Here is a 22,500-nt window from a genome sequence, read left to right as displayed (position 1 = left end):
TCACACCCTCTGTTGGTAGGTCTATGGCTTGCGGCAATGCTATGCGTTTGCAAGGCTGCAGCCTGTCTCCCTCTCCTTTCAGCCTCTACAGCGACTCTATCATAGGAGTCATTGATGATGAGACTGAACAAAACTACAGTGCACCAAATTTAATTGGCAAGCCAATCTTAGACCCGAGATATGTTGACGACACTGCACTCCTGTCAACAACGCCTTCTAGATTAGACAGGCTAGTGCAATCCGTAAATAACATAGTGAGGACAAAGACCTCCTAAATGCTAAAAAGACCAAAGAAATGGACACTGATAAAAGTCCAAAAGCTCAAATTGTGTTTAACGGGGGAAAACTGGAGAATGTCAACAATTTTGTGTATCTTGGGGAAAGAATAGAAGCAAATGGAAAATCGACCCCTGATATCCTGAGGTGGATACCACTTGCCCAAACAAAAATGACAAAAAATGATGACAGTATGGAAATGTGAAAGAATCCAACTGAAAATTAAAACTTTAAGAATAAGCATATTTCTAACAGCATTATATGTATGAATCCTGGACAATCACAAAAACAAAAAACAAAAACCAAAAAAAACAAAAACAAAACAAAAACAACAACAACAACAACAACAAAAACAAAAAACATACGATAAGAATACAATTAATGAATTTGACAAAAAAATGCTACAGGAAAATTCTCCGCATTCCCTGGACTGCAATGGAAACTAAAAAAATTTAAAAGAGTCCCAGGGCATTGTGGAGCCGTATCTCATCAAGATGATACAGAAACTAAAACTTGCCTTTTTTAACATTTCAAGAGACATGACACCCTGAAAGAAAAATAGAGAGACCAAGAAGAAGATGGTCACAAGACATCATCGAATGGATGAATTAGCCAGTGAGTGAATGTGGAAGGATGGCGCAGGGCAGAAGCTGGTTTTGGTGGGCAGTTGCCACGTCCAGGAAGGACAAGCCATGATGGTGATGATGATGATGATGATGATGATGATGATGGTGATGATGATGATGATGGTGATGATGATGATGATGATGATGATGATGATGATGATGATGATGATGATGATGATGATGATGATGATGATGGAACTAAGAGTATATTTATTTTCCTTAAAAAATTATAATCAACGTTAATAAAAACGAATGACAAAACACCAAATGAATATGATGGGTTACACTTATGTTAATTTATATTTAGAGAAAGGATACATTATGAATCAGAAGCCACTCATGACAGATAATACGAAAAAAAAATATTTAAAACTGATGCAAAACCTTTCGTTCAGAATTTTTATATGTGGGGCAAAGATATCGGATATTATAATGATCCAATCGATGCCGAATGGAGGGGTAGAAGTAGGTCACTCCCAGGAGGCAAAAAATCCTTTCCCCTTTTCACTTTTGTCTGATCTGAAAATGACGGTCAGAGTCTCCCCGTTTGAAGTCACGTCAGGTGGTACATCATTGCCACACCATCGACCAAGAACATAGTTGCCCTTATGGATCTGTGAGGAATTGTGGAGGAACGCATGCTTTAGATTCAATAGATAAATCACAATATTAGGAACAACATTATTTGTGAGCCATTGAATCGAGGCAGTATTGTGTTGGATCGGTTCTACTTATAATAACTGGATTTGTCGTAAAATATATAATACTTGGGTTTGTTTTTTTTTTGTTTTTGTTATATTAGGGAGGATGAGTATAATTTCTTAAACCAACCAAAAACTAACAATAAAACCCCCAAAAAAACAAAACCCGAACATTTCACATTTTCTATCATTTGAACTTCCAAATACATTCCTGAAATCTGGGGAGGCGATGGGTCAGATTGCCTAAGCTGTCAGTCTCATGGCATGAGCTGTCAGCCTCACGGCATTTTCCTCCAATTTTTGTGTGTAGATTAATTAATTAGAAATCTGATAAGTATATTCTGTAATTTTTTTAGTGATTTCTCTGATTTTTACTGTAGACTAATCTTTCCTTTCCTGACCACTTATGATGATTTACAAAAAAAAATCTTAACTATCGAAACATTTAAGTTGAGTGTGTACAGCATATCAAAGCCCTTTGCTTTTGCCTTGACTAGACTTTTAGGTATTTTCAAAATAGGACATAGACTCTTGGATCTTCTGTTACCTATTTGAAGTAGTCCGGCCCCTTTGTCTTACATTTTCTTTAGTTATGGACCTAGACTATGACGATAGTCCGAGACTATATCCATTGTCTCGGACTAAAACGCAGATATATAACTTTCCCATTAACATGTCCCAATTTCCTACCTTTGAATTGACCTAAAGAATTGGACGCGCCATAAAGCCATTAAACTTAAAAAACTAACAAGACTTCAAAAATAAAGAACTATTATCGGTTTTAAATGACATTAAAATGAAGACACAAAATATTCAACTGGATGCCTAAAAGTCGATCTACTAAGATTCAAAATTATAACGATTCATTCTAATTTTGTTCAATCTATGACTCGTCGTGCCAACCTGTGTCTGTTTGCTGTTTTCTATTTTTAAATATCAGAATGTTGAGTCGACAGTAGGAATACTCAAAATAAGAAACTTTACGCTTTTTATGATTAAGAAAATAAAATTCGTCTAACTGAATGCCTTTATTGTCACTCAAATTTTATAAGTAAAGCCTAAAATTAAAATTTTATGTGTCGTGTTTATCCCAACATAAAACCGTCTTAGAGGCGAATGGTTACAACTGTGTCAATAATGTATTATGCCTGAATGAGCCACATGAAGAAATTTGAGATTTAAGTGGAAATGATCAGAATTGAAAACAAAAGTTCTTTAAAGTTTAAGAAACAGAGTACTCACTCTCCACAATAACGACTTTTATTTTTAACTTTTTAATTGTATAAGGTAAACATGGCCTATAAGGGTCGTAAACATTTTAAACAGAAGCAGACTTTATAAAGTCTATTTGAAATGCATCGGATTGAACTACTATTAAGATATTTAAAAGTCAATTTGATCATGAGGGACTACGCATAGTTATAAAGCAAAATGGGATATCTACAGACAACATCAATATTCTTCGATACGATAAATATGCGGCAACAATCCCTAGAATTAATACTTTTCATCATATTTTCCTGAAAAGTGCATCCAAAAATTTCAATACATGGGCTTGATTGTCGTAAAGATATAAATTTGCATCATTTATAGTATGACAGCTACTGGCTTTTAAATTTTTCTCTTTTTTTTTCTCGCACTCCATATATACATCTTTGTTGTTAATAATATCATCTTCATCATCATCATCATCATCCTCATCATCATCATCATCATCATCATCATCATCCTCATCATCGTCATCGTCATCATCATCATCATCATCATCATCATCATCATCATCATCATCATCATCATCATCATCTTCATCATCATCATCATCATCCTCATCATCGTCATCGTCATCATCATCATCATCATCATCATCATCATCATCATCATCATCATCATCATCATCATCATCATCCCAACAATTATCGTCAGCACGATTACAAAAAAAAAACCCAACAAAGTATACCAAACAAATAAACAAACAAACAAAACAAGCAAAAAAAAAAACAAACAAAAAACAAACAAACAAAAAAACAAAACAAAACAAAACAAAACAAAAACAAACAAAAAAAATATATATATATATCATATATATATATATATATATATAATATATATATATATATATAAATATATATATATATATATATATATATATATATATATATATATATATATATATATATATATATATATATATATATATATATATATATATATATGATACTAATCGTAACTAGACTAATAAGTCTGATAATGACCTCTACGTAGTCCGAACTACAAAAAAGGCTATTCTCCAAATCAAACAGAGCGTTGAAATGAAGAGTGATATTCTGAGCTCTGCCTTCTGTGGTTGGACCAATTACCCATCGGCAGTCTTGGAAGTCAGGGTAGTATGAAGGATAGTTAGGGGATAGCAGGTGGCCTGCACTTTGATTCATCATGTTGCCACAACTCGAGACTGGTATGGATAAATCAACAGTTAAAACTTATATAAATGTCAACAAACAGTATATAAGCAAATGATTAGATGTCTCTCTCTCTCTCTCTCTCTCTCTCTCTCTCTCTCTCTCTCTCTCTCTCTCTCTCTCTCTCTCTCTCTCTCTGTGTGTGTGACTGCATGTGTATGTGTTTGTGTGTTTTGAGGTGTGTGTTAACGCTCTCCTTACCAGTCATTTTCAGGATTTTCCCCAAAACTTGACAGCCAACTAACACAAAAATAGATTTGTTATCACTCAAACACAAAAGCAGTAACGTTCTTGCGGTACATAATTTCTTTAGCAAAACATGCTCTACAAAACACTGTTAATTTTCATTCAATTTTATGATGTACAAGAGAAATTTGAACAAGAAAAATGTTGTTTGTATCGTAACGAATACGACGATTTTCCTATAGTTGGTAAGGAGAGGGTTAATGGATATATTGTATAACACAGCCGTCCAAAACAAATGTTTGATTCACGTCCAGAAATAACAGACAAAAGGTTTTCAAACCATACATGAATCGGACCACAGAAAGAATGTTTTTGTGTAGTTTGTATTAACTTTCAATGCATTAGAAATAAAATTAGATTAGATGTGAATCATAGTCCACAATAGATCCAAGAAAAATTGAAATATTTCCAGGGCCCATTTTCATGAACGAGGACTAGATTTCGTTATTTCCTAGTCTAGTAAATGACTTGCTAGTATTAAGCCTAAGAAGAGCAAGTGACGAAAAAAACCGGATTTCATGAAAGCTTTCTAGTCTCGAAATAACTAGTTTCTTGCCTAGAAGTGGGCGTTATAAGGACAGTGACTAATTCAGCTGTTTTGTGCTGGTAACATCACACTCTCTAGTACACGATGGCAGGTAAGAAACCCGCCTTCATACTTTCAACGGAGAAGATTTCCAAAGAGGAATTTATCAACACATCCGTTATAGATAGTATTTCGTTCTTTTTCATATTTTAACTTACTTTTGCCATGATGAATCAAAACACGTGATGTTGACTCTCGAATAGTGGACTACAATGATATCCGTGGTCGACTGTGAATTCTACATTTAGGCCAATGAACGTTTCTTAGAAACTCAAACATATTGAACCAAAAACAAACAAAGAAGCAACAGAGAAAGTGTGTTCTGATGAATCACATTATTTCAGTTAGCTACAGCGCCAGCAGAATAACTTTGTCTCCACTATACTTTCTAATCAGTTTATCTTGTTGCCCCCCCCCCCCCCCCACACACACACACACACACACACACACACACACACACAACTTCAAATATATAATATGTTTTAATTGTGCTAAGTAGACCTGAATCTCGATAAATGATTAGAAAAACATATATAATGACTTTGAGCTTTAGGATTAACCAAATACACCTTAACATCGTAATTATGTAGCTAAACATAATCATAAACTATGGAAAGAAAGTAGATTAAAACTATTTCCACATTGACAAGAATGATGTTCCACATTATTTGAATTTTATCAGCTCACCAGATTCCCATGAGGCAGAGAAACCATGTCCACCTTTATCCATATCAGAGGAGAAATCGACCACCATCTTGGATGACGTAGAAAAGAATGTAGGTACTTTTCTGACACTGCACCACTTCCCATAGCTTACCAGGGTCCCGTTTGGTAATGAATCATATACCTGAAGCGTTTAGAGAGCATTACGATAAGGAACAAAAATAATCGATATCAGATTTTCATGTTTTGGTTTAGTGACAGTTAAAAATTTTATGATTTGCTGACAATTGTCTGGTGTCACGTCCGCCCAGCAACCAGCAGCTTGGTTCTAAACAAAGAAAATCGGTACTTTTTATTCTTCATGCTGGCTAGAACTTTTTTTTACAAGTCATGCGATCAGAATAAAAGTCAAAACATGATCAGATTTATGTTTTTCTCCTCTGGATACACTTTTATGCTCGTCGGAGAAGTATTTCATAAGGGCGTCCGCTATTGTTCCGATAGTTTAGAACCAGTTACTACGTTACTATGCGTCATTACGAGGGAAGTGACGTCACGATTGTTGAAGCCTCTTGGCCTAACTTCCGCTAGCAAAGAAATCGTTAGACTGCGCACTTCCTTCTTACTTTTTCTTGATTTCTGCGGTCTAAGCAGACTAACGAAATCTCTCTTCTTTATACTGTCCATGTCAGTTTGAGGTTGGAGTTGAGTGTTGTCCTCTTGTTTCAAATTATCGTTTAGGTTTGGTGCTAGGATCCTTGTTGATCGACCTCATCTCCGAATTTTATTGCAAGTTACATAAAATGTCAGGAATATTTTGACAAGAATATTAGGGTTTTTGTCAAGATATGGTAAAAATATCTTGATCTAGTCTGCGGCTATGCGGTCTAGTGATATGACACTCGCTTTCGAGTCGGAAGGTCCTGGGTTCAAGCCTCACATTTTCTCACCGTACTCAGCTGTAAAATGAGTACCTGACCTATAACAGCGTTGTCTCTGTCCGAAAAGAATTGTAATATCGTCCAACAGACGTCATGTCCGGTCCTACATAATGTTAAGTGTTGCTGTTGACCAGGGACACCTATTTAATAGCTCATTTTGTGTCTCCAATAATTGAATTGAACTTTGTGATGCGCCTGAATTTTTTTAACATTTTAGTGTACAGTGTGGGACTGTTTGGACATCTACCAAGAGAAAATAGTGAAAATTTAGCAAATTCTTTTCGTTCTATTTTATTTACTTTCGTTTCTATAAATCTCCAGAAGTTAAATGTTGTTGTTCACCGCCGATCACCTCGTTTCAAATCCTATACACCAAATTGGTTCATTGGCTCTTTTCTGATTGGATAGTTTATATACTTGTTTTATTTTTAAGAATCCGGATTTCTTTTCCTGCATTTAGACACATTTCCTGGTATTTTGCATTCTGTGATGTGGCCATAAGTTTTGAGTTTCTTTCTCTTTTGTCAGCAAACATTTTTCTCGATCTTTGTTCTACACCAATCAACACATCTATATATTATTTCTTGTTCTTTCTCCACTTTTCATTAAAAATCTCGGGTACCCTCAACATTACAAACACATTTGTCAGTCTGTACGTCTCTTGGGGAACCGATGAAAGAAATAACAAATCAAAAATTGACCAGCACAGACCTTAACAGTCTCTCTCAACAAGTATGGCTGGGTCAGCGCTTGTTTTTTCTTCGGTGTTTTTTACAACTGACTTTGAATATTTTTACACAGTCAAGGAGCGGGCAATCAAGATTGTTTGTTTTTTTTGTGCAAAAATCTTACTTTTTGACAAAATTATTCAATTTTTCCCATTAAGCTCACATCGACATAATACCGTTGCAGTCAATGGGCCACAAATGTATCAATGAAAGAATGATTAGTTTTACACTGTGGTTGAAATTACTGGGTAATATATTCCATCTTTACTTATTTAACGATGTAACTGTGGGGTGGGGGAGGGGGCGTGGTTTAGATAAATACATATCGTGATCCGGAAGGTACCCCGGTTGAACCCCGCTTCAAGCACTTTCGTTTTTTTTTTCTTGGGCATTATTATTAACCTCCAATTTGCTCACTTGGACAAAATGCCTGATTTCTGTTAACATCAGATTATCTCGATGGATTATATAAATTCCTATATGGAATGCTTAGGCGACGGTATCTAATGATGCCGTAGCGAAAGAGCGTAATTTGATTCAATGGCAGTAAATAACTTGTATTGAAACGCCTGGTCTGATTCACACAGCATACCTCCACACTGTCGTAGTTACATCCATGTTTGTCCATTTCTAGGTCGAAATTCTGCGTGAACGTCAATTTGATTCTTTTACCTGGGGTGACATTGATATCCCAGCGGCATCTGAGATTATCATGGTAAAGTTTGGGGAATCCAGGTGACGTAAACGTTCCCCGGGGAGATGAGAAGTAATTGCCACATTCTGAAATTACAGTAAATTTTTTTCTTACTCATTTCTTGATTTAAGGAATAAAAAGCGTCTCAGACACGATTTTAGACATGTCCATGTGGCTTAGGCCCAGTCTAGTTATGGCTGAGATGTTAACTGTGTTAGATATTGGCTCTTTAAGATAAGATAGGATAAGCTATACTTTATTCATCCAAGAAAATGGAAATTCGTTTAGAGACGTGGCATGCATGAAAATGTATAAACACAAAGTTGAGAATCTATGGCGACAATGTATATATATATATATATATATATATATATATATATATATATATATATATATATATATATATATATATATATATATGCAAATGCACAAAAATGTAAAAATATACAACCAAGAACCAATAGCAACACTTTATATATTAATTTGATAAATTGAGATAGGCCATACCTCTGGCGTTTAGTCCGAACTTGTGTGTGTATATTTAAAAGATAGTATTTAATTTAAATCACAGTTGCGCGTTAAAAATTCGAACACCATGTGGCAAAAATGAATTAAGTTGACGTGTTGTCTTTGTTTTTTGTTTTTTTTTAGATATAAGGCGACTTATATAATATTAGAGATATTAGCGCATGGATCAGAATAGACCCATTGTGAGATTTTCATTCTGAACACAAACAAAGCATATTAGTCCTTCCTTTCTTTTTCTGTTTTTCCGTATGTAGTCCTCACATCTTACTTTGTCCTCAACACTTAAATGACCTACATCATTTGTGTTAAACACTCAAAAATAAAAACAACGAACACAATCTATCTCACATTGGTTTTGACTTTGACCAACTGTAATTTTGATTGAATGTAATTAAACGAGAATACAATGAGGCATCTGATTAGCAAAACTACAAGGAAACCTTATGTAATGAAGATGTTTGCTGAATTTTCATTCAAAACAAGATACAATCTCCACAAAATACTCATTCCCAACCATATTCTTCTTCTTCTTCTAGGTTCCATGCCTGGTCCAGGCTTCGGATACTGCATGAATTATCTCTCTCCATTCCTCCCTGTCTCTTGCCTTTTCAAACAGCTCTTGGATTGTTAGGCTGGTGAAGCCCTTCAGTTGGTCTATGAGTGTTTTTCTTTGTCTCCCCCGGGCGCGTTTACCAGGTATTTTTCCACAACTTGCCAGGTATTCATTCTTATCTTTCCTTACTATGTGTCCGAAAAAGGATAGTTGTCGATCCACTATTAAGGGCATTAGTTTCCTTTGTTGGTATGTTTGTTTTAGCACTTCTTCGTTCGTTTTGTGTGCAGTATACGATATTCTCTGCATCCTTCTCAAGCACCACATTTCAAAAGCTTCAATGTTCTTTTGTGTTTCTGCATTTGTAGTCCAGCTTTCGCATCCGTATAACAAGATTGGCCACACGTAGCACTTCAAGACTCGGAATCTAATCCCGAACGACATCTGTTTGTTTTTCAAAATGTTTCCCAGGTCCATGAAGGCCTGTTTGGCTTGAGTTATTCTTGCTCGTATGTCTCGGTTACATCTTCCATCTGTTGTCACTATTGAACCTAGGTATTTAAAACTTTCTACGTTGGTAAGTTGCTCGCCGTGAATCGTTATATTGCAGGTGTTGTTGTTTTCGGGGTTTTTCTGTATTACCATGCATTCCGTTTTGGTGATATTCACTTCCATTCCCTTGGCTTCACTATCTACTACCACTTTGTCAACAATCTTTTGAAGTTGGATTTCTGATGTTGCAATGAGTACCGTATCGTCTGCGTATCTTATATTATTTATGTTGTGACCTCCCACTTTTATTCCCTCCATATTATTTATGCCCCTCATGATTGTTTCTTGGTATAGATTAAACAGATCTGGTGAGGCAACACACCCTTGACGGACTCCTTTCTTAATAGGAATGGAATTTCCTGTAGAGTTTCCGATTTTGATAGATGCCTGCTGGGTGTAGTATAATGTTTGCATGAGTCTGAGGTCTTTCTCATCAGCGCCAATGGAGTGCAGTTGTTTTAGTATTTCTTCGTGGCGTACTCTATCAAAAGCTTTTTTGTAGTCGACAAAACAGAGGTATAGTGGGGTCTGAACCTGTATAGCTCTTTCACTTAAAACACGGAGGAGGTATATTGCGTTCCTTGTCCCTCTGTCAGGTTGGAATCCATATTGTTCTTCTGCGATTTCTGGGTTAGTCTTATTCCTTAGCCTGTTGATAATTATACGCAACAGTATTTTGTTGATGTGGCTCATTAAACTTATAGTTCCATATAAAACGGCATTATTCCCTGTGTTTAGGAAAGTGACAAGATTATTTTTGAGGCTCTCTAGAGAAATGGTCGACATGTCGCTGCAAGTAATTTCATGCGACCATGTGGTCTTGTGGTATGAGACTTGTTTTCGGATCGGAAGGTTCGAGCCTCGCTCGGCACATAGTTGAGTCCTTTGTGTAAAATGAGTACCTGGCCTTTACCAGCGTTTTGACTGTCGGAAAAAAAAATTGTAATATCGCCTAACAGGCGTCAAGTCTCGTTGTATTTGAAGATGAACACCACAAAACCTGTGTCCACTACATTTCATTTGAACAACAGACAGGCCACTAAAACCATGAATATTTTAGTTGATGAAAATATCCTGCCAGAAATCCAAAATATCTAGGTGTCACCCTCGACAGACAGATTAACTACAAAACATGTTGAAGGAACAGCAGTCAAAATTGCGAAAAGAAACTGTCTGCTTAGAAATTTAGCGGGGACCACCTGGTGAGCAACACAACAAGTACTAGGAACATCAGCATTAGTACTCTGCTATAACGTCGGAGAATAATGTGCCCATGTTTGGACAAGAAGCCCCCACACGAAAATTTCCCAGATCAAACTCCTAGAATTCATGCGCATAATAACTCGATCACTCACTCATTCCCATGACCAGCGTGGAGATGCAGCCTTGCGCTACTACTCCATGTCTTTGGGACACAATGGAAATTTTAAAAAGTAAAAGGTACACTTCACAAAGTTCAATTTAATAAACGTTGAAACAAAAATAAAGCATACAATCATTAATTATTTCATATGAATACCCAACATAAAAAGGAATCCAAAAGTTTTACATGTATTTATAAAGGAAAATTCTCAAGCTACAAATTTCGCTCTAGTGTCAAGGCATACTTGGGTAGGGTACCTTTAATGAGTTCTGCACATACCATGGTCAGTCACCGCATTGTTTTAATTACCATTTTCTGCTATATGTAAACAATAGAAAGAAACTCTTCTCATTTTCCAAACATTATTAACCAGTTTGAATTAGTGGATTATTTATTGAAACAATTAAATTTTATAAACTTACTAATATTTCAGCCTAATCTAAGCCTTAATGTTTTTTTTTACCCCAGTCTTTCTCTTCGATTTTTGCTTTAAATTCTTATGCTTCAATGTGAATATATATATTATATATATATATATATATATATATATATATATATATATATATATTATATATATATATATATAAATATATATATATTGTTGATCTTGTGAACGTGTTATGCTTAATTATCTATAATCCATTTGAATCTCAAACTAACGATTTCTATGATATTCTTATTTTTTATGATGGATTTTATAGTCAAACCTAATTTTTACCCTCCGATTGTTTTACATATTACGAGAGATTTTTATTCACCAATTTATTTTTAACATCGACGTTGTACCAACTATCAATGCCATCAACATCTCAACGTCTCTTATTAATGGCACTGGGTCCAATTCATACCAACAGGGTGGAACGAGAAAACAAAGGGCGATAGCCGTGTTCACTGGCAACAGACCACATCCTCCCACCAATACCTACACCCATGTACACAACAGTCGATCTAAAGGTAGGCCTAAGGAAAAAAAGTGAACATTGCTTATTTTGATGCCTGTCAATACACAACAAGGCGAACAATGTCCATGATTTTATAACAAATACTAATCTAGATATTCTCTTTATTACCGAATCCCGGTTATGACAAGGTACAATGGACGATGCATATAGATGGTGTGCGCTTGGCTAAGAAACTCACAACATTGCCATTAGTAAATATAACGGACCAACACACATTATGTTTAACCTTGAACGTTTCACCTATCTTCTTAAATCGTGTATTGATGTCCTAGAATTACCTATAACATAGTATCTTGTAAACAATCCCTCGGCAGGATGTATTTCCTAATCTTTACAAAAAGACATATAGTGCTTAGGCCACTGGGACCCCCCCCCCCCCCCCCCCCCCCCCTTTGGGAGTTTATGCCACTATGTTTTTCAAATAATAGAACTTATTGGCCATACATATTCCACTGTTACCGTAAAAATAAGTGTCATTTAAGAGAGTTATGGCCCTTTGAAAAAAGTGAGTTGTGTCCCCTTGCAAAAAAGAGATAACATTTCTTTCAAAGGCTCTGGAGACTACAATATTTATTCAAATATATGCAAATTGGGTATCAAACTGAAGGAAATTGAATATACTATCAAACTATGTGCACAAGCTTTCAATTTGTAAATATTATATAGATTCACAGAAAGTTGAAACAATTTGTCAGTAATCTCATGAAGTGTCATATCTAAACTTATGGGCTATTTCAGTGTTTTACACAAAAATTATTTTAAATATGGCCAAAAACAGCATGTTCATTAAAAATTTAGCACTGAAGAAAGCTATGGCCCAAGCCTCAACAACAACCTTCATATTTCTCCGTCACAGGAAAAACTAAAAGTGTACGCAACCCTTAAATTTTTCTCCACTTTGTGGGATGCCAAATTCATAATAATTTTCATTCTTTTTAAACATAGTATTGATGTCCAGTTGTCACATTTAAAAGTAAGTTGAAGGTGTGGTAAAAACAATAGATATATCATGAAAAAAGACTAATTTGTTCACAACCCAAGTGAAGCATCATTACCGAAGACTTTTGAACGAAATCGCATTGGTATATTATGAAGAATAATTGATACTCAAAAGGGATTCTTGATTCAAGATGCAGCAAGTACATAAAAACAATATCCTTATGTGTTTTGCAAACATGCTTTACTCCTTAACAGTTTGCACTGCTCACCAATCTATTACATATCCTCATCATCAGTAGCAAAATCCTCTTCGTCCTCTGAAGTGTCGTCAAGGAAATCACTGTCAAAGCTATCACTACCATCCTCGGCATATGTATCTTCGTCAGTACTGGTGCAGCTTTCTTCATACACAATTTCCTGCAACTCATCTGGAATGAAAGCATCTTTGAACGACTGTCCTTCCAATTCAGTTGTAGAATTTCTCTGCCAACCGTTATCCTCTGGTTTTGGAATGCTAGGATTCTGGCACACTGCATTCCTCCAAATGAGAGTTTGAATGTTGGCTCTTGATATGTGCAGTGACAAAACTTGACTACAAGGAGGCATCTGACACAGATCAATTCCACCACTGCATGAGATGGTACCTTTCTTTCCTTTGAAACGCTGGCGAACTATGTCATACCTCACTTTGTTGACACTTGTGCATGAGGTTTTGCCATACAGTTTGTACACAAATGACTCTAACATGAGACAGTCATTACTCGAAACAGCTGCTGATGTTCCAAATCTGGAGAACAGAATTCTAAGATCTTCCTCCTTTTGAAGAAATTTTAGAGCTTTCAGCTTTCCTTGCCCAGCAAAGCAACTTGTTGTGTCACAGCCTGTGAATGCATGGACACCAAGTAATGCATCACACATCTGTTTAGACAAAGTCTTTGCAATCTGAGAGACATTTATTTGTCGCCTGTTGTTGCTACAGCCAGTATCAAAAATCAGGGTCTTTCCAATTGTCTCTGAGAATGAAAGGAGAAGTAAGAAGACATCCGTGTCTGGTGAACTGACAACAATTGTTTCACAGCTTGGTTGGCGGGAAGCATATTGACAGTGCAGTATAATTCGTGTGTCTGCCTCTTCCTGTGATGAGTAGAGATCTAGACAAGATACAGCTGTGGTAAATTCACCCGTGTCACTGTAAAGTAAGGTGCATCTCTCTTCACAGACAAAGAAGATTTCCCTGTTTCTCAGTTTCTTTGCATATTCGTTACTTTCACATTCCTTGAGGTGAAACCTGATAAGGGATCTTTTGTTATCAACGCAGCTGAGAGATGATTTCCAACGTCTGGGCACTGTTGTTTCAGATCCTCTTAACAAGTATGCATTATCTTCAGAAGATCATCTCCTCAATCTCTCACAACCTTTGATTGAATCTTCTATGTAAGTATCAGTCACAAAGTGTACACAAGCTGCTTGTGGTAAGGAGGAAAATGTAAGTTTGGCTACTTCACCAAATGTATTTGGGATTGCTGACAGAGTTTGTAACAGTGCATTGCCATCAACAATGTAAACGGTGTTTGTTTTTTTTTTTTGCATAATCCTCGAACATTAATGAATTGTCAGGCTTGAGCTTGTGCAACAGAGTTGCTTTGTTGGTCTTCAGAGGTAAACCATCTGATGAAGCCAGCGACCATGGAGTAGGTGTTAGAGGATATTGAAGAACTTTTTGAAGATCAACACTGTGCTCTTGGGACAAAACAAGAAGCTGGCCAAATAAATTTCTTTGTGCCTTGATTTTGACCACGTTCATGTCTTTTTTCACTGTTACCACTTTCATCAATGATGCAAATGTCTTGGTCTTGTTCCTTTCTAATGGCTTGTGAAATTCTACAGTCTTTTCCTTCAGTCTGTTTTCAACAAAACTTTCAAACAATCTTTTTCCTGTTTTTTTCCACGGCTAGCAGGTCATCAGCAACATCCTCTTGCACTTTCATTCCTGAAGCTAGACTGACCAGACTATCTTCAACTTCAAAGGGATTGATAAATGCTGAAAATGCCTGGAGGATCTTTTGCACTTTGTCTTTTTTCTGCAAGGCTCAATTCTTTGTGGGTGTCTATATCCATACAGTTGTTGTTGCTGATCATTCTTTGGGTTGCTGATACATATTCTGCTCGATTGTGTCTTGTTACACTCCAACGGTAATAGCTTGGAAGACTCTTGCTGAACCCAACACCTCCTTTTGTCTTTGCATGTTTGTTTATTGTTTGATCAATGGTCATATCAACTGCTATTCTTCCATCAGGCGTCCTTGATCTGGAGACACTAAATCCATTATCTTGTAACATTTCTTCTGCCCCCTGGGTGGGAATGAATCAGGTTGGCTAGTGACACAAAATATACACTGAGATATTTGGCATAATTGTGGTGATTCATGGTAAAAAGCAGTGGGCACAGTTCTTTTAAACAAGATATATGAAGAAGAAAGTTGTTTGTCTTTGTAGCTCGCAGAAACTGGAGGAGAAGCCAAACTCTGTCCATGTATTGGATCCAGTATTGTGCAGTTTTTCCGTACTTTCCTGAGCGGACACTCTCTTTGAAGGCTTCATACTGGGAAAATAACTCAGCATACACAGTTGACTGGAGAATTTTATTAGCTGTATGGCTTGAAATTCCTTCGGTGAATTCCTTTATGTAAGACATGAGGTCTTTACTGAGTTTTGAATCCGTGTCCTGCTCAAATTTTGCAAGCAGAAGTCTCTCTAGAGCCTCCAAAACAGACACATGCACTCGTATAGCCCTGTTGTAGTTCTTTCCACTCATAACCCTATCCATAGAACCATGTGCACATAGCCCTGCTTCAGTCACAATTTCTTCAAAACCAGATCCACTTTGGAGCTTTCCCAGGGCACCAAGATATGACATTATGGTGTGAAAGACACCCAGGTGAATAATGACTGTTTTGTAAAGCTGTGGGTTTTGCCAGACAATATCGTAAGCTTTCTTTGCTACAGCAAGGTCAAAGTTACAAATGTATATGGCTGACTAAGCTCTTGTGTTGCCTCTAAAGATAGTTGTAGCACCTTCTGTACTGTAGCTGCTTCAGTTATGGGAGCATTGATGACAGACATATATTCAACAATTGAAGGCATGTTGGTTTCATTTTCATTTTGGGGGTTTGGAGTTGTTGATGAAAGCCAACCTTTCCAGCCAGGGAAACGTTCTCCGTCTGAATTCAACTTCATCCTACAGAACACCCACAGAAAATTATCTTGGTGCAGCTGTCTTTCTTGATTGTTTTCTACTGTTGTTGTGGAAACAGTCAGAGAAGGTTCTGCTCTTCCAGTTGCAAAGCAAGGCTGAATTTGGATGGATTTGAAAGTTGCTGACCTTTTCTTTGTTTTTCCAGTCGTGACATTTTGTTGCTCTATTTTTCTTTCCAAGTTTCCTTCTTTTATTTCTTGGATCATGATGCCATGAGTAGAGTGTGTGGTGCCAGACCCATCAGTGGTCTCCTCTGTGAGATCGAAATTATCCCAGCAAAAATGGGTGATTTTTGGATGTGCCAATGCGGCAGAAGGAAGATTTGTGGAGCATTCAACAACACTGTCGCACATTGCAGTCTCCAGTTCCAAAAGAGTAGAGTGGGATGCGCAATGTCCAAAGCGGTTAAGGATGTTTATAATCTGAAAACTTCCAGTCAAATGCCTCACAGTCATCCCCAGAAGTAAATGTTTAGGCATTTTCCATTGTCCACAAGTGACATTATATCAAACATCTTTGGCCATGGAACGTACAAGTCTTTCAGACCTACTACTCATATGTCCTGCACCTTGCTTGGATAGGAGTGTAGTAAAAAATTTGATCAGAGCAGAAGGAAGTTGGTCTTGAGCAGATAGCAAATACTCTGATGTGGGGTGGGGGGGGGGGGCAAGGCATTTGTGAATGATCTTTGAAAGAATCCAAAATCAAATGTCTCAAGGTTACAGCAGCTTCTTGCAGTTTTTTTTCCTCTGATGAGGCACTCTCAAATGCAGCTTCAATTGCACAGCCTTTGGGGACTTCATTATTATAGAGAAAATGGCTATCAAAGATTTAAAAACCCTATATAGCTTTGTAAAATATTTTATGATATGAGGCAAATAATGAGATATGACAATAAAATTCCACTATTTATTGCATTTGAAGCAATTTTAGGGTGATAAACAATCATTTTATGCACAAAAATGAGTTCACGAAAAATTGCACCCGATGACCTTTCAAGGGCCATAACTCCTGTAAATGATACTTGAAAAAACTGTAACACCCGGATTAATTTGTGTTATATGTCCCTGAAGCATGCCTGAATTGTGCTAGTGCAAAATCCCTCTTGTTTATTCATCCTGAAGGGAAACAAGTACACTGTAATAGATTTTTTTTTTCAAATTATAGAGAAAATGGCTATCAAAGATTTAAAAACGCTATATGGCTTTGTAAAATATTTTATGATATGAGGCAAAAAATGAGAAATTACAATAAAATTTTATTATTGATTGTATGTGAAACAATTTTAAGGTGATAAACAACCATTTTATGCACAAAAACGATTTCACAAAAAATTGCACCCAATGACCTTTCAAGGGCCGTAACTCTCGTAAATGACACTTGAAAAAACGGTAACACCCGGATTAATACTCAAGATATATTGCTGTTTCAGAAAAACCATGTGGCGAAAACTCCCCCAGGGGGGGGGGGGGGGGGAGGGTTTCGCCCACTGGCCCATGCACTAATAGTTAGACCTCGTAGAAAAGCAGGAATTGATGGTAAAGAATTGAGTAAGCGCAGACGAGTTTCTAATTAAACTTTTATCTCTAAAATTTTGGAATATGTCATTGACTTTAAGACTAAATTGTTTGTGATTTTGGAATTTGCAAAGAGAAATTTGTCATGTACATAGGATAAAATGTAATTTATTAAGGATATGAAATGCAAATCACGCATATTCAGTGTTGGTGACAGAGTCTTAGTTTTCCTCCCTACTAATCACCACCATTTTCAGCCCATATTGTCAGGGCCATACAAAATACTTGAAAAAATCAGTGATAAAATTACCTGATCCAAACTCCTGACAGGAATAAAAAGAAACAAGTATTCCATCTTAATTTAATGAAACCATTCTATGAAAGAAAGGAGAATGAAAACGACTCTGTGACCACCAACAATTAAAAAAATTTAGTTCTGTGTACAAACTCTAAAGACAATTTTTTACCACCACAGAGGAACCAGTTCACGTCACAAAACAACTGGGATACCTGGATGAAATGGACAACCACCTCAAGCATTTCTCACCCAATCAACAAAACGATTTGAAAGTCATCCTCACTCGGCATCGATACTTTTTCACCGATGAGCCTCGTGCCTCACATCTACCGCCCTGCTCCATCACACTTAAGTCATATCAACCAGTTCAACAAACATACTACGGAATGCTCCTACAGAAAAGAGACATCATGACAATGGCAATCGTCAAAGTTTTAAACAACAACATTATTTCAAACAACTTTTCATCACCATGCTTCCTCAGACAAAAGGCAGATGAAAGCTGGAGACTCAACATAGACTACAGTAGATTTAATGAAATAACTTAACCTGATCAATACCCCATCCCGAGGATTGATGACATCATCGATAACATCTCTTCAGCCAATTTTTTAAGCACCATTGACTTAAAATTCGGGAATCATCAAGTCCCCCTCCCCCATGACTCCAGATATCTTACAGCCTTCATTACTCCATTTGGACTCGTTCCATTTAATGTAGTGCCATTTGGCCTTATCGGAGCGCCAGCCGCATTTCATCGTCGCCTTAATAACATTTTGTGTGGGCTGGAAAATTTTGCAGCGGTTTACATTGACGACATCGTCGTCTTTTCTGAGGTGTGGGAGGACCACCGGGCACAGCTCGAGGCCGTTTTTAAAATACTGGATGACCATAATCTCGTTATTGATATGGACAAATTGACAATCGGGTGTGAAATAGCGACCTATCTGGGACAAGAACTCGGTTATAGACCGGTCAGACAAAATTCAGCCAAGATTTTACTTGTGATTGATTTCTCTGTGCATAGAAATAGAAGAGAATTGATGCGTTTCCACAGAATGATGGGCTATTATCACCTGTTCTGTCCCGACTTCTCCTTCATGGCTGCAACAATGACACATCTACTGAATAAAGATGTTTTTTAGTGGGGAGAAGAGTGTAACAAGGCGTTTAGTGCCCTTAAACTATTCCTGGGAAGGGCACCAGTACTCAGAAGTTTTGACTATGATAAAAATTTCATATTGGCATGTGATGCATCTGGTCTTGGAACCGGGGAAGTGTTACTTCAAGAATTTGAAGACACACCCCATCCCATTGCGTTCTTTTCCTGAAAGTATACTCGACCTCAGTGTAATTATTCCACCATTATTATGGACTCATTGTTGTAATGGAAATACTCTCAACCCGAACGCAAAATGTTGTCCATTACAAGAATGTTAGTACCAGCCCATAATTGCGTTCGGTTATCAAACCTGTAAATATTTACACGTCAGTTCATACCATTCTGTTTCCCATCATTTACAGCTTTGCTACGGTAAGAAAATACAAAGATTATACTCATTTTCTCCTTATTTTCGTATTCTATGAAAACGATTAATTTTTATGTTTAATTTCAACATGAGACAACAGGGCTTTAATCACAAGAGATGAGGGTTGGGGGTTGGAAAGGAGTGAAACAAAATTACATCAACTTAGTCGTTTAAAAACAGGAATATATATTCACTTTCAATGGAGTTCCACGAAGCTTGAAAACCAGTATAGGCTTTCCCACTATCACTGTGGAAAACCAACAGTATTTTTGAAGACAAATATGACTGGAGATGTGGTTTGTTGTGGCCACACCATCTGCCTTTCTTGGAGTAAGCAACGTCAGTGGTGTAGTCATATATCTGGTGGTGACGAGAGTGATGTGGAAAATGCATTAGAGTTCTGTGTAAAATAGAAGTTGTGAAGTTGTGTTGATAACTGTAATTATGATGTTGACAATAATTATGATGACGTCGTTGTTGATAATGATGAAAATGATGATGATGATTGTAGTAGTGGTGGTGGTGTTGGTGACCAACATGGTGTTGGAGATGGTGATCGTGTTAACGATTATTGTGGTGATGAAAGTAGTGGTAATATTGTTAGTGGCAGGGATGGTTCTGGTAGTGGTGATGGTACGATGGGAGGGTGATTGACTGGAAGTGACGATAGTGTATGTGGGAGTTATGTTCATGTATTTTTAAGGGTTTTACAGCGCTTGCAACACATTTAGGTTATATCAGCGCCAGTAAAAAGGAAGAAAATGGGATAGTAGAAAGTTCTAGAATTACAATTAAAGCACCCAAGAAAAAGTAAGACATAGGGGAACTGGGAACAATAGGGATCAGATGTAGATTCCAAGAGCATACCACCAATGTACTTAGTTTGAGATCACCTATAAGTCTCATCCGGACAAAAGTACAAAATCCGACTAAGAGGAATACACTCAAATGCTTACATTATTCATTAAAAATAATCTAATAATACATAACAGAGAGATGATTTACAAGGAAAAAATATCATCTCCCAAAACAGTAACTATGCATTTGACTGTTTTCCTCCCAGCCAGGACTCCGACGACGGCCAGGAAAAACCCAAGTAATCTCATTCCAAGACAAAGACAGAAAGCTTGTTGGAAAACAGATATAAGGGGATAGAAGACACAGTATGTACCTCCCTGCCCGCTATGGGAGGTCAGGATCTCCACCGAAGTCATTCGTGTTAAACATGAATATGTTAATGGTGATTGTAAGAACCTCAAGATAGTCTGCATTGCAATTGTCGTTTCCCTCTATAGAAAAGGAATCATTGAACGTGAGTTGGATGGAGCGGTTGTCAGGGACTTGTATCAGCCATTTACAGTCCATGTTATTTGGGTAGTGGGATGGAAATCTAGGTGACGTCACTTCCCCTTCACTTGTGTGATATACGTCACCACATGCTGAAGAGAGATAGATTGTTAAATAAATGAGTGATTAGGTGCATAGTGCAAGTCACTGTGTGCTGTAGGCAAAATAGTAATTGTTTATGATACAGTGATATTATATATATATAGATATATATATAGATATATATATATCTATATATATATCTATATATATATATATATAATGTTGCCGTAGAGTAATTATGGAATGGTTAATTGCCTTTAATCAAAGTTATGACTCCTCGTCAAGAACGATTTTAAGAATAGTTTAAGGCGAATGTGGAATTATGAATAGATAAATAACTTACAGCTTTCCCAAGAGGCAGAGAATCCTTTTCCGTGTTTGTAATTGTCCGTGTGAAATCGAACCACCATTCTTCCCGATGATGAAATAAGGTTTGACGGTGGTTGGACACCACAAAACCGTCCATGAGTTACAAGCTTTCCCCCAGGCATCGCGTCTAATACCTGAAGGTAGAAATGGTAAGGAGGGATGTGGTGGTAACTATCTTAGATGTATGCTCTAATGAAAAAGATTAGTGACCACCTAAAACGGTTTTTTATATTAAAAAAAAACATCATTATCATTCTTACGTATTGTTTTCTTCAAATTGGAATCAAAACGAATTAAGTATTGTCAGAGAGATAATTGAAATGCCATTGAGTCATTAAAAAATAACAAACATCAGCTTATGTACAGTGCTGTAAGCATTGTAGAGTGTTTAAAGCGCTTTACACGGTGTTCATGTTTGAGGAAGGGTACGTGTTTTCAACTTCTAAACAATAAAAGTACAGGGTGGATAATAGTCCATCGATAGCTGACACTAAAAATTAATGGGAACGATCGATATCCATGTTTTCGTTCAACCACGTCATCGATCACATGATTTGTTGCTGTACAACTATTGGACATTTCTCAATAAATTATGAAAACACGCTGCTTTGTTCATGAAAGTAGTAAAGATACCCATGGGTCATGATGAGCAATATTACCAATTATGATGTTGGATATTTCTCAAACTGTGAACACTTTTCACTATGTGGGTCACGTTAAGCACACTTTACATTGTGAGCAATGACCTCGAGCACATGGAAAGGCAATATGGATCATCCCCATTGTGGAAATAAGTAAAAATGGAGAAGTTTTGGTGAAACATTGTAAAAAATAAGAATATAACTGATACATATCACAATAGAATCTTTGATGATGTACACAAGTCTTTGATAAAATTAAATTGAAAAAGGACGTGTAAATCTTTAAAATAGTTAGAAATTTTAAGAAAAAAATCACAAAAACAAAACCACGCCTTGCTTGAAGTAGCTTTTACTACTACTACTATTATTATTATTATTACTACTACTACTACTACTACTACTACTACTACTACTACTACTACTACTACTACTACTACTACTACTACTACTACTACTACTACTACTACTACTACTACTACTACTACTACTACTACTACTACTACTACTACTACTACTACTACTACTACTACTACTACTACTACTACTACTACTACTACTACTACTACTACTACTACTACTACTACTACTACTACTACTACTACTACTACTACTACTACTACTACTACTACTACTACTACTACTACTACTACTACTACTACTACTACTACTACTACTACTACTACT

General features: G+C 36.7%; 1 protein-coding gene across 2 annotated transcripts in view; it reads right to left on the bottom strand.

Annotated features, from left to right (window-relative positions):
* Window positions 1–22,500, bottom strand: part of LOC144976354 (cubilin-like) — a 67,398-nt gene that overhangs the window by 3,819 nt on the left and 41,079 nt on the right. Inside the window, exons 11-17 of one of the 2 annotated variants that reach the window (XR_013646095.1) lie at window positions 21,150–21,309; window positions 20,672–20,856; window positions 19,612–19,777; window positions 7,819–8,006; window positions 5,582–5,741; window positions 3,856–4,055; window positions 1–1,516 (exon numbers count right to left, since the gene is read on the bottom strand). The exon at window positions 1–1,516 is cut by the window's left edge and continues 634 nt beyond it. Coding sequence is in view for 1 of the 2 variants with exons in the window: in XM_078920605.1 (XP_078776731.1) it covers window positions 1,373–1,516; window positions 3,856–4,055; window positions 5,582–5,741; window positions 7,819–8,006; window positions 19,612–19,777; window positions 20,672–20,856; window positions 21,150–21,309 (1,203 nt within the window). In the remaining variant the exon portion in view is untranslated. The remainder of the gene's footprint in view (window positions 1,517–3,855; window positions 4,056–5,581; window positions 5,742–7,818; window positions 8,007–19,611; window positions 19,778–20,671; window positions 20,857–21,149; window positions 21,310–22,500) is intronic. The other variant, XM_078920605.1, reaches the window with a different exon arrangement.

The sequence above is a fragment of the Berghia stephanieae genome, chromosome 7, assembly GCF_034508935.2.
Source record: "Berghia stephanieae isolate SIO BIC M18660-M18661 chromosome 7, UCSD_Bste_1.3, whole genome shotgun sequence".
In the NCBI taxonomy this organism is placed as follows: domain Eukaryota; kingdom Metazoa; phylum Mollusca; class Gastropoda; order Nudibranchia; family Aeolidiidae; genus Berghia; species Berghia stephanieae.
The sequence above is the reverse complement of the archived record's forward strand: the minus strand, read 5'-3'. Positions and strand labels throughout refer to the sequence as shown.